Source organism: Stegodyphus dumicola, chromosome X1 (genome assembly GCF_044657685.1).
Source record: "Stegodyphus dumicola isolate Sdum_Otavi_A_Nest chromosome X1, ASM4465768v1".
NCBI lineage: Eukaryota > Metazoa > Arthropoda > Arachnida > Araneae > Eresidae > Stegodyphus > Stegodyphus dumicola.
In genome coordinates, this window is record NC_140780.1 from 27,983,028 (window position 1) to 27,996,789 (window position 13,762).

A 13,762-nucleotide genomic window follows, 5' to 3' on the forward strand; every position below is an offset into this window, starting at 1 on the left:
TCTTATTGGTTGTTTGTAAAAAACACAGTGACTGAAAAATTTATAAATCTTGTGGGAAAAATGCATCTGATTTTGTCATGTTCATAATACACGTAAATACCTTTTAGTGTGTTTTGTGAATATAATACTTAAAATAAAATAATTGATTATTCTGGCATAAAGTGCTTGAAAAAGTAAAAGATTTCTAAATTAAATATATTGATAATCAATTAAAATTTCTAAAAAAAATAGGTCAAGAATAACAATTATATTTTAGGATTGCAGTGTTAACGTGCAGTATGAAAAACAATGAAATTTAAAAAACCAAAATTAGGGATAGACAGCTGAACAAATTTTTATTTTGATAAAATTTTGGAGTGTATTATTCATTCATTCATTTATTCGAAAGTTAGAAACTGCAGTGGTTATATTGTGGCAGTATTGCAATACATAAAAACAAGTATAGCATTTTCTCATATTTTGTTAAAAATATTCGCTTACTGTGTTACTGTTACTTTGCATGAATGCAATAAAAGTAACCAATAGCAGTGATAGACTGCGTTTTATGGCAATGCTCAGTTTATTGGATTCATAACATTTTCAGATGTAAATGACAAATGTCGTACGATATTCACAAAACTTAAGCTAATCACAGTACTAGAAACAGAAGGTATCTGCAAAATGAATGCAATGGCACTATACATACTATTACTCTCATGCTGATAACGCTTATCTTTAAAATTATTTACACTTCTCTCACTGACAGGGGCGTTATTCGAAGACTACTCTTGTTTGTTTGCCTACATCTTCGCAAGTTTTAACCTTTCATAATATATTTGCGTTTATTCTATAGCAGACTGATATCTATGCTAATTAATAGGCATTCATGATATTTACCTTTTTATATTTTTAACGTTTGAAAGCTTTGTCTCGTCTGCTGATTTCTTCAGTTTGATGTAAATCACCGAAGTATTTTCCAACACATTTTCCGGAAAACATCCGCGTATAAGCGGAACTATGTGATTCAAACTCACATATCTCAGACGGCAAATGCATGGTGAATTCATGTTAATACAATAATTTAGTTGTATTTTACATTAACATATATTTTGAAAGTGAAAGAAATGATCGATCGTTTATATATATTTTAAGCGTTTGATAAAAGCCGCATTAAATGGACTGTGGAGAGAAATACAGTATTGTTGATCTACATTTAGTCCATTATCACAAAAGGTCAAACTCCAAAGTAAAAGCCTTTAAATGGTGAAGGAAATCAGAAAAGGTATTTGGTGCCACGTGAAGATACTTTGCTAAAGAAGAATAAAATATCTTATCACTAAAGTTTAATTATTATAAATACCTCAATTTATATAATTTAGGAAGCAGAAATGCTAAGTAATTGTCTTTTCTGATAAATATTTTCTTAGTATATTTAAAAAACAAGAGTTTAAATTTCTATAAGTATTACTAATTATACGTAAAAATAAAAATAGAAATAGAAAACTATTAGCATGTCACGAAACAGTTAGAATAATTATAATACAGTAAGACCCCGCTTAACGCGGGATACGTTCCATCGAAGTAGAGCGTAATGCGAAACAGCGCTAAGCGAGGCTATCTTAACATGTAAATAATGGGGTTAAGGGAAGACGGATAAAAATGGTTAGGCATTAAATTTAATAATGTTTTTTTAATAAAAATAAAATCAAACATTTATTTCTTACAAAAATAAAAACAATATAAACGCATATACTTTTAAAAACAAATAAAATTCTCAGTCAGATCATTCAGTCTTTTCTGGGTTTCCAATTTTCTGCCTTTTTGTCAAGAAGGCATAATGATAGATTGGCTTAATGGCATATTGCGTTCAATTTCGTCGTCAATCCATATAGACAGTCGTTTTTCCATTTCCTTTATAATGTTATTTCTAGAACGGGTAATTCTAGTTGCAGAGCTTGACGTAGTTGCAGTTGCTGATGACAGTATTTTTTCTTTATTCTTAAGAATTGTCCTTATTGTTGAAGTTGCCAAAATCAATGCAGCACTAATTTGAGATTGACGTTCACCAGAATCTAATCTTCTAATCACTTGCATTTGAGTTTCCAGTGAAATGCTTTTTCTGGTTGCTTTCTTTTCTTGTTTTTTATTATCACCCATGATAAAAACTAAAGATCATAATATTTGTCACTGTATTAATCGTTATAGTATTATACAAATTTAAACTTACAATAATGTCAACAAATTTTTCAAATGATAAAAATGCGTCCACAAAGCAAGAAACACAACTACACTGTTTCGGATATGTTATTTGGAAACCTAGCGCTGCGCACAATTTCGGAGAATCCCCGGGTTGAAATAAAAGAGCGCTAAACCGAAACAGCGCTAAACGAAACAGCGTTAAGCGGGGTCTTACTGTACTAATGTGTGAATTATCTGAGGTTATCTCAAATTTTAGTACATTATTATGACTCTGGAAGGAAGCACTTCCCAGTTTGTAAACGAAAGATGTGAGATATCCTTTCTACATGTATCTTAATACTTAAATTAATATACAAATTTTTATATTTGCTATCGCACTGCAAAGACAAATTACAAATGAAAAGTCGCCTTAAGAAACGCAGGTTCGATTTAAATTTTGTAATAATTTTAATGTGAAAGATATCAAGTCTAAAACCATATGGGATTAAAAAAGTTACAGCTCCTAAATAAAACAAAAATAAATAAACCAAAACAGCCAACGAATAAATGCAATGACAAATTTCTGGTGGCAAAGGAGGGGGGAAGGAAACATTTGTCTCACTAAAAATGTTTTTTAAGAGTTAGTGGAGAAAGTCGTCAAACAATTGAAAAATACAAAAAATGTAATCTCGTGCATAGGCAGCGATTATTAGAGTTAATAAAATGCAAGCCCAAAGTGACTACAGTATTATTTTGTTCTCTACTTGATTCAAGAAAATGCAGTTAAAGAAACATAATGAATTAAAACATATTCAATCAAAAACTGAAAACGATTAAAATGAAGAACGTATTGTGAAAAATGCAGTAAATAGCTAAAATAAATTTAAACAAAGACGTAAATAAATGCCTAAGAATGAAAAAATGAAATAATAATAATAATAATAAAAAAATTGAAAGCTTTCAGATTTTACATTGTGCCCAAAGGGGCGTTTTTTAAAGTTTTGTGTGTTACCTTTATTTATTAAATATCATGTTCTTCATACTTAAATCATAAAATTCAATTCAACAGCGATATCGCACAATAAATTTTAAATAAGCATATCTTTGAAATTCCTGATACTCAGTATCGCGCGCTTGAGTTAATTTTTTTTCCGTACAGTGTTGCCATTGCTCGCTTTGAAATCATTGGTTTTGTTTTATTAAATTATGTCAAAGCACTCTAGGGAGGAGCCTTAGGGGGATGCCTTCGTGGAGTAATTTCTAAGAGAAACTGGCTCGTATACACGTTACACATGGGGAAAATCACGAAAGCACCCACGCAGCCAGCCAGTTCGCGAGATTCGAACCTCAGACCGAACTACCAGTGTTTAGTGGCGTTACCGCTCTGCCACTGGTGGGCCTTTTGAAATCATTGAGTTTCTTAATCAAAAATTCGTTAAAGTGTTATAAAATATGAAATCGATGATAAAACAAATTCCAAATTTGGATTTCCAGATGCCCATAAGTAGGAGGAGGATTACGTTATTCAAAATTTGATGGCTCTAGGTACCGTTGTTTAATCACAGTGTGAGAAACATACATATATTTATGCAGATTCTTAATTATTTAATTTCTTTAAATATAAAACAGTGCTGTAATTTTCGGTGGCAACAGTTTGAAAAGTGAAACAATGCAGAAAGTGAATCGACGCAAAATGACGAAACAAAATTATTAGCCCGGCTAATTCGCTTTTGGTTTAATAATAATAATAACCCTGGGTGATACACATACACACACATATATATAGCAGAAATTTCTCATGGGAGCTTAGGACTGCAGAAATATGAAGGGGCATGGCGTCCACAAGTACGCGGAAGTACTTTATAGATGGTGAACAATTGTGTTATTTTCGGAAGTGTAGCATACCAGTGTTCTACAGTGCACTGCATAACATCTCAGATGTTTTCGATGACGTTGAGATGGCCAAGACTTAAATGACTATGGTAGGACTACAAACTCAGATGACGGTTCTTCCTTTAGCAGAAGAGGCCAAATGCATCAGAATGAACCCCCCAAAATGCAGAAAATATGTGCGCATAGCGTTACAAAAATTTGTAGACGCACTAGAGGTTCCAGTGAACGGTATCTGAACGAACCCCACATAGAATCTATGCCTTCATGGAGTTTTCTCCACTGAGATCCTTTCGTGTTACATGTTACATTTCCTGAATTATGACACTGTTAAAAACGCGAATATTCGAACCAGGTTACTTATTTCCAGTCACCAAGTGAGAGAATTTCTGAGCATAGGGCGAGCTGCAAAACACTTTGTCGTTTATTCATTGGGGGGTAAAGGGAGTACGGTTTCTAAAGGTTATGTCATGCAGGGAAGTCACCGTTCACATGATGCCTTTTTGGTTATAAGAGGTATAAACGGAACTTCGTTGCTAGGCAACCAAACCTTGCTACGTCACAAAAACTGGTTTAAGGCTTACCTAAAATTTCTAACTTTATGTAACTTATTGTAAGAAAAGTCTAATCCCAGGAAATCAAACATGAATTGACATTCGGTCGAAGGTTTCGCTCAGTTACATATTTACGCTTAAGAAACTATATCTTGCTTGGATAGGTATGGCTTAAATCTTGTTGCGCAGGCATAAACATACTTTTATGCCTTAAACCTCAAAGCCTTTGTCGAAACGGCTTTGGCTGAACAAAGAGGCATGTTCCAGAGGTCTCAGGATTGATGTTTGCTGAAATCCTAACATTTAATTTCATTGTTACAGGAAATAACGTTGTACCCATTTAATTAAATAATAATTGTCAGCAGATGCTGCTGACTCTGTTTATCAAAGTTTGCCACAATTCTTCAGATTACGGTATACGTTTGAAACATTCTTATATGTAACCATAAATTTCACACAGTACAGGAAAGCTCAGTTACAAACCACTAAAAGAGAAAATGCGATTTATGAGGTAGCTGCTCAAAAAACGAGTTAATTGCATTAGATGTTACTTACGGAAACGAAAAGGACTTAGACAATACTTTTGGCAACAGTATTAATTTTAATCAGGTTAGTATTTACCACAGAAAAACATAATTGACACTAAATTTGCAGCCATTTCTTAAAAACATATACTTACATACAAATATGTACATACATTTAATTATTACATATAAAACATATATATACATTTAATTATTAAAGTATAGATTCGACTACCGCATTTAAGAGAAAAATATATCATGATGTAGGCATACAACAAGAAAGATTTTGATTGTGTTCCCCAAAATTTCCAAGCCATGAAGGATGTAAAAAATCACAGAGCAGTTTGCATCAATAAAGACTAAGACGCTATGAAAAAGCATTATCCTCCATACTTTCTTCAAAAAAATGCAAGTGGAAACCCGCCATCTGTAACATCTGTTACAAGAGAAACTGCCCTTCGTTTCTGAATTTTAATAACAGGAAAGTGAAACACTAATTTAGCTTGAAGTTAAAATAATAGCGCGGTAATTTTATGCATTATTTTCCTTTAATGTATCATTAAATATAAAAGTAGGTTAAAGAATAAGCCATTATCGTTGCCTCATTTTATAACCTTAAACTACAGTCATTATTCGCATAAAAGGACAAAATCTAAGGAAAATAGCATATTTAATAAATTATCTCCTTTTTAATTACTTTACGAAGTAAAGGGAGTATTGTAATCGAGAAAATTTTCGGGTAAAACATTTCAACGGAAATATCTATTTTGACGATCCCAGAGCCATTTATACGACTTTTTGCGTGACGTTTTTATGTATGCAGATCCCCTCGGAGGGGTCGACTGGGGGCAACTCCCGGCCTTCTGACTAGGACCTGTACCTAGACAGACCTGACTTCTGGGGTAAATAATCAGTTTTCACATTGACTAGAACCATCGTTTATTTTGTGGTAGGTTCAGACTCGGCAGGGACCGTACGGATACTGTCCTGTCTACCCCTTGATTGTGGGGACGTTATATGGCTTAATATCAAAGGGTATATTGGGAGTTTGGCTTCCCTTAGTTAATACTTGAAGACGGACTACGATGTGCTACTTTGTTGACTTTGTTGGCTAATTGACTTTGTTGGTGGATGCTTGACGTCCCTCTTAAACTTGCGAAACATATTCCAAAACTACAGGTATGTGTATTATATAAGTCCCCCAAGGTTGACCGGGGGTTTATGCCTCCTTGGATCGCCTCTAGTGGTTAGGGCATTTAACCTTGTTAAGGTATTTTATAAGCCAGGTTTGTATACGAACAGAATAAAGAAGTTCTTTTGCCAAAACGGATTGAAAAATAGATTCGATATGGATTCAAAAGGGATTTTGTCTCTCAAAACTCAAAAACGATTAATTATTAAACTTGAAATTTTTATACGCTATAGTATCTAAATGTGCATCTCCATTTTTTATTGCAATGGGGTTATATATACATCCACCCACGTACGTATATATGTATATAACCACAAACGTATATATGTATGTTTGGTTATACATCCAACCCACGTATCGTCTTAAAAGTCTTAACACAAGTTTTATTTACGCAGTCGTTGGTCGTAGTCATATACTTCCAATTACAGAAGCGTTTCAAATGACGAAAATATTCATGTTTTGTTTGGCAATGTCAAGTTAAAAAAGTTAAATTTCGATAAATAAGAAAATCTAACTTTTAATGCGATCTCTTGGTTCCTATATTAATATTTGGGAAAGTTTTATATTTGTTATGAAAAAATAAAATTATAAGAAGTTTAAACTCCCGTACGACAAAAAATGACCGAAATGTTTAATCTCAAAATTTGCAGTTTTTGATGTTATTTTCAACTTGTCTTGAGGAATCGGTTAATTAAGTTAATATAATTCGAGAAAATAAATAAGTTTAAATGAAGTGCAACAAAACTATCTATAATTTAATGAGCCTCACAAAAGAAATCATGTGGTGTCCACACCAGATTTTTTTTGCTATAATAAAGGTGTTTTTTCTACAAGCAGTTCTTTAGAAGTGTTTCAAAATCATAATTTATTAAAAACTACTTGAACACAGTTTTAGCTGCCATGGTGGAAAACCTAATTGCATGAATAAGTTTCATGAAGTTCACAAATCGACAAAAATACAATGAGAATTGTGCATACAAATTATACATTATTTTCTTCTCATATAAAGCAAAATGTTATATGCAAATTAGTAGAGGGTTTTAAATTTTACTACTATAATATGTTGTTTCACCATGTTTCCACAATTTGTCCTAATTGTATAACTCTGTAATAGGAATTCCTAAATTAGGAAAGGTAGAATGCTATAAAAATGCATGATGGATTAAAAAAATGTAACAATAATAATGCATGTTTTAAAAAATGTTAGAATGCTATAAAATGCTATAAAAATGCATGTTTAAAAAATGCTAGAATGCTATAAAATGCTATAAAAATGCATGATGGATTAAAAAATGTAATAGTAATAATGCATGTTTTAAAAAAGGGACTGTAATGAAACGAGGACGATTTTACACGAATCTTCATTCGCTGTTAAAGGATACCGATTTTCGATCTTTTTTAACATGTGATGCAATGTACAAGACAGTAAATCTGTCTAGGAATACCATCCATGTTTAAAGACTTTATTATTTAAAAAAATGTGAATTAGTATTATTTTCAGAAGTAGTGAAATTTAAAATATAAGGTGTTAGTGTAAATTCCAGAGAATTTTTTTTCTGTTTATTTTAGTATTTATTATTTATATCAGTTTTATTGCAATGAGCTTTTCTGAAAGTAATTGTGACTTATCAAATAGTCCCACGACACATTTTGCGATCTCAAAAGTGTTTCCTTTCCACTTTTTTCTCTGTGCTTCATGCATATTCTATTTTTAATGAAATGAAGAAAATGCGGATCCTGAGAATTTAGGCTACATACTAATTTTATAGATACAGTAGATGTAAAGAGGAGAACAGACCACTTTTTTAAAGAATATGAACCTAATAAAAATAAAAAGTTTTTTTATTCATGAAAAGCATTACCTAGAATTTCATGGTTGTGTTGTCTTGCAATATTTTCTATACGATGGCAGACGGTTGACAATCATAACATCGAAAAATAAGAAAACGTTTTCAATTAAACTCTCATCATTTTTGGTCTTATCGATCTTTTCTCTACGATAAACTATACTCCTAAAATGGTACTTCAAATATATACATATATAGGCTTCTCAGGTTGCTTTGTTTTCAGTTCTTTTGAAATTCTTGTAGAAAATCTGTAGATCTTTCGTGTCTGACTAACTAAAAACCGCTAGTTTAGGAATTTATGAAGTTCTGTGAGCTTTCGTTCTATTAAGTACGAATACTTTAACTAGAAGAGCTCAGATCTTCCACAAACAATTTTTGTATATGTCAAACATTTGTGATTACTTATAAACTGAGAACTTTGTGATTACTTTAAACTTGAGAAACCCAGAAGGGTTACTAATATCAACTTTGCGTTTGATATTTGATTCCAAAACTGTCGCGATATTTTATAGTTGTCAAAATATGGCTGTAAAATATTCTTTCAACATGTTGTGTATTAAAGGTAGCTTTTACGGTCACGTTTTCATAATGATTGTTTTATGCTATGAAACACAAACCAATAAATCTTATATAATAGTAATTTGTTTCAACTATCCAGTAACTGAAGTTAATATGAAACAGTAATAATGTATCACAAAATCAAGATTTTTTTCAAGATTCATATTGGTATGAAATATGGCTGACTAACAGGAATAATGCAATTACGAAGGGTTTTTAGAAGTTATTTAACGTTATTCTTTATGATGATTACTGAATTCACATTGGAAAACACATAGAACAATATTATAACACAACTCCAATTTTATGTATTTTCAGTTCCGTCGAACAGAGCGCTAGTTAGAATATAGAAAAATCAAGAATGACTTCTCTTATTACTAGAACGCAGCTCTTTTACATAATTTCTAATATATGCTATCAATTTATATTCCTTTATTTCATAAGAACACATTAAACTACTTCCTGTAATATTTATTTTTTTACAATGCATTTCAAATCAATGTTTTTAATATGCTGCTTGAGAAAAGGTTAATGAAAACGTATCATTCTTTATTATCAATAGCATATTTTACAAGTTAAACTATATTGTTCCCGACTAAAAAAAACTCATAGCTTCTAATCTTAAAAGTAGCATCCGCACTTCAGATCTTAATAAAGGACGGAAAGTGCTTCATAGTAAACAACCGGGAAAAGTGAAAAGTGCTTTGAGAGATCAAGTCTCTTCATTACTGGGGAAGATTAAAAAAAAAAAAAAAAAAGGCACTTACTCTTGATAGCAGGTGACGCCGCTTTTGGAAGTGCCCCATCAAATATTTTCCTTACTTTGGATGCTGTAACAGCAAAAGCGCTATTGGCTATCATAGCCCCTTTTATTTACTTCCTCATTCGTCGAGGACTGTCCTAGGAAAGACTTATAACATTGGATGTGGGAAATAAAATGAGAGTTCTGATGTAAAGTGAGATTATTGATCTAACCCTTCTCTTGTATGCAGCTAAGCTTCTGATGTCGTGCGGTGCTCACACAACTATTTCCGAACTCAAACTCTGCACGTGACAGTTACGGAAAAATATTACCACACAAATCTGACAGTAAAGCGAAAAAATTTTGGAAAAGAAACAGGAACTTTAGAGTCTCCCATTACATTCAGAAGCCATGAAAGAGTTAAATGCAAAAAACATTTAATAAGTAAAAAGTAAAATAGGGGCGTAACTAGAAATGTATTTAAAGGGGCGCCAAGTGGAATAGCTAAAAAAAGAGGTTTGGAGTTTCTAATTGCTAAGTGCTGATGATACTGCTGCCTACTATATTTCAGCGTCACAGCAGATTCATTATAACCAGAATAATCAAGAACCTTGAACAAGGTGGATCTATTAATCATACGTCAAGTTCTTGTAGGGATTAATAAATTTACTGAAAAATAAAACATCCCAGCTTCCTTTTATTGTATTTCCGAAGCAAGCTGAAAATTTACTATTCGCATAGTTTGCGTAGTTGGAGTTTTTGTTCTTAAAGTACGAGCAATAAAGTAGAGAACAAGGGAGTAGCCAAGCTGCAAACGCTACGTGATTAAGAATTTAAAGGCATTGTAGAAGTTGTTTTTATTGATTTCCAGAAAAATGTAATTACTAGTTACCAAATAAAAGGGTTAATGTTTTTAAAAATAACATTGCAAGCTAATCCCACAGCTTTAATACCAGACTGTGCTATATTTCATTTGGATGAAGTTCTTATTCTAATAATCTGATGAATTTCGTACATAAAGACTAGTATATTTTTCGAACTTCAGTGAAGGAATTACAAGGTATTTGTCCCTTCTTCTTAGCATGCCTTCGTAGTGTAGTGGTCAGCACGCTAGGTGCGTATTCCAGAGGCCAGTGGTTCGATTTCAGGCGAAGGCGTTGCTCATTTTTCATGACTGCTGCTTCCAAAATATATCTAATGTCTCTACAGAATATTATCATGGATTTAGCATGAGAAATATGATTTAAATTATCTGTAAATACTGATATCTGCGCTATATTAAAAGACAAAAGAAAACAATTTTCAGTTCATTTAGTTAGGCAAAGCGCACGAAGACCACACATATGTAAGAAAAAGATTGCCATAGGGAAGAGCGTTAAAAGAAAAGGACGTGTATTCAGGTTACACACGGACAAAACTACAAAAATGCCAATGAAGCAGCAACCAGTAGGAATTCAGACTCAATTCAAACCACACTTGTGTACAAAATTAAGATACTTTGCACATTATGTCGAATTTTTGAAAAACTAATAGACATATTTTAATGAAATTTGATATGAAAGTACCCTTATGACAGAGATAGAGATATACTATTCAAAGTGATTTTTTGTACGCATGATTATCATTGAAGCTCATAGTGCGGCGATATCCAAAATCCCCGTTCTAATATCGAACTGAAAATAAGCCTAATGTGGGGCACGGTCCCCTCTCACGGCCAGACAGATCGCGCAAAGTGACTGCATACTGGACAGGGGGCAGTTGAGGTACCGCTGTGGCAGTGGATCCCACTCTTGCAGAAAAGCAGTTTTCAACACCGGGATGGTTCTCGGTGGGGGATGGCTAGATGAAATTGCCCTTTTCAGAGCGTCCCGGACATGCTGTATAGGGTTCAGGGGTAAAGATTTGGCTGTTCAGTATATACTGCGAATATCCTCACCGCATGTATTGGCCAGCCAGATCTTCCAGGTAATCGTCGACCAGCTGATCCCTACGTGAATGCACGTAGGTGTCAATTAACAGGAATTCAAGACTAACTGCGCCCCTATATATATCTTTGTAGAATTTCAGTTCTTTGAGTCATGTCTTTGTAGACCCTGATATCAAGTGTATGCAGCCCTAAGGCCCTCCTCAATTGCTAAAAGCTCAGAATGAAGAGCAGAATAGTGATCAGGGTTTCTAGTCTTAATAGTAAAGCTATTAATAGCTGTTCTAAGGAAGACTCCACTACCGTAATTCCCATGCCTCTTTTTTCTGCGGTGAGTGAAACTCTGAAGGGCATTAGAAGGAATGTTATTTACAGTTTCCAGTGAAATCTGAAGATAATCTGGTAAATCCGTTTTTAATTGGTAAGAAAGTTTAAATCTGAGGGAAAACAGACGCCAGGAAGTCCTTCCAGTGATTGATAATAAGTTTAGTTGAGTATCTCTCAACAGTTTATACTTATTAAACCCATGAGATTCACAGAAAAAGGGCTGTTTCTTTTTAATCTTTGATTAGGAACCCAGCGATGAATAAGTATAGAGGTAAGGTTATGAGTATCATACATGCATAGTTTATTAAAGTATTTTGACAGTTTAGGTTTGCGTCTCAAATTAAGCGGTTGTATATCACATTCATAGTGGGCTATTTCAGACACCAGCAGTTATTGCGTAAGCAAGCAACCTGCGCTCAGTTGAACACGCTCAGGTTTAGCCATATTGGTAGGAGAAGCGCAGAAGTAAATCTCCGAACCATATTCCAAAATAGATGGCTCAACTACTGACATATATGTAGATTTAGTGACATATATGTAGATCTGAGAATAGATGAATCCGTCTCCCCCCACTCGGTACCAGAAAATTACCCATATTTTGATTAGTGCTAAAAAAGAGCCCACTAAGGATTTAGACATGTTAAATTGCATTTTATGGTGCTTGGCGAAAGCTTCCACCTCAGAAATGATGGAATTGATATTATTTTCAATCACTTCAATATCTGTACATGAGTTCCATAAAATTAAATCATCAGAAAATAGCCCAGTTTTATATCTGTGAGCAATAACTGCCTCAGTTCCTGGCGAATATAATGAAAACGATAGCGGACTCATCGCACGGTCCTGAGGCAGACCTTAGCTTAGTTTGTAGTCTATAAAAAAGGATTCATTAAAGTTAACAAAGAGCTGCTTTTCAGAAAATCTTCAACCCAGGCAAGTGTCTTCCCATTAAATGTAAAACTATGAAATAGCTTTATGATCAGCTAATTAATACAGACTCGATCAATAGCTTTTGTCTGATTTCAAAACACTGCCGCAGTGTGTTTAGCGTGTCTTAAGTTATCTGAGTCTCTAACTCTTTGTCCAAAATACAGGATTTGATCGGTAGCAGTGTCCTTTTTAAACCCAAACTGTTCTCTCTGCAATAAATCATTAGAATTCCAATAAAATATCAGCCTATGTAAAATCATTTTTGCATTAGCTTACAAGGGACACTAGTCAATGCAATAGGTCTAAAAATGTCGGTAAGTCCGGCTTCTTTATTAGGCTTTCTAATTAGTATAACAAGAGCGCGTTTCCAATCTTGAGAAAGTCTACCTAGCTTCCAGGTTTTATTAGAAATTTCGAATCGATACTTTTTATCTATAGGATAAGATTATATATCATTTTCCCACGAATATTAACAGTACCAGGAGATTTATTCGAATGTATGAATCGAAACTAGTTATTGGAAATGGGTAATGAACAGCATGCATTAATTTTGTGGATAAGAGCATCTTGAACGTTGATCAAAATTTTCAAATGGGAAAGAAGGCATGTGAGATATCAATTAGAGCTAATTAAAGCCAACTTTGTCACAATAAATAGAGTGAAATATATATATATATATATAAATGTTTGACTTTCATAGTTAACTTAGCTTTCATAATGAGCTTTCATTGCTAAACTATCCCAAAATTGTATTTTAGTTAGGAAATAATTTTACAATGATTTTAAACTTTTCCATAATATACCATACATCTCATTAAGATATATATATTTCAGGAAAAATTTATAATTCTATTAAATTTTAATAATTATCTGTCATTTAGATAAAAAATAACAAGACTTCTCCTACGTTCAGTGACTGCAGAGTATATATAGATATATAACATTATTAAACAGTACCGAGCCAGCTTTAGTACGAAGATTTCTATAAAAACCTTAAATATTTTTTATTATTATCTATTTTTCTATTACTGAAGAAATTAATTCGAATATTTTAATTTAGAGATGAATTTATTTTTATGGAAAATGTCAACTGACTATTTGACTTAAAACTGCTTTC

The 13,762-nt window shown here is 32.9% G+C and overlaps 1 protein-coding gene across 4 annotated transcripts in view; it reads right to left on the reverse strand.

Annotated features, from left to right (window-relative positions):
* Nucleotides 1-13,762, reverse strand: part of LOC118198574 (Kv channel-interacting protein 4-like) — a 247,878-nt gene that overhangs the window by 66,850 nt on the left and 167,266 nt on the right. The window contains exon 1 of one of the 4 annotated variants that reach the window (XM_035370281.2): nt 9,490-9,630. The exons of the other annotated variants lie outside the window; for them this stretch is intronic. Coding sequence (XP_035226172.1) covers nt 9,490-9,583 — 94 coding nt within the window. The 5' untranslated portion in view covers nt 9,584-9,630. Of the gene's footprint in view, nt 1-9,489; nt 9,631-13,762 lie in introns of those variants that run through there. 4 annotated transcript variants of the gene reach the window in all.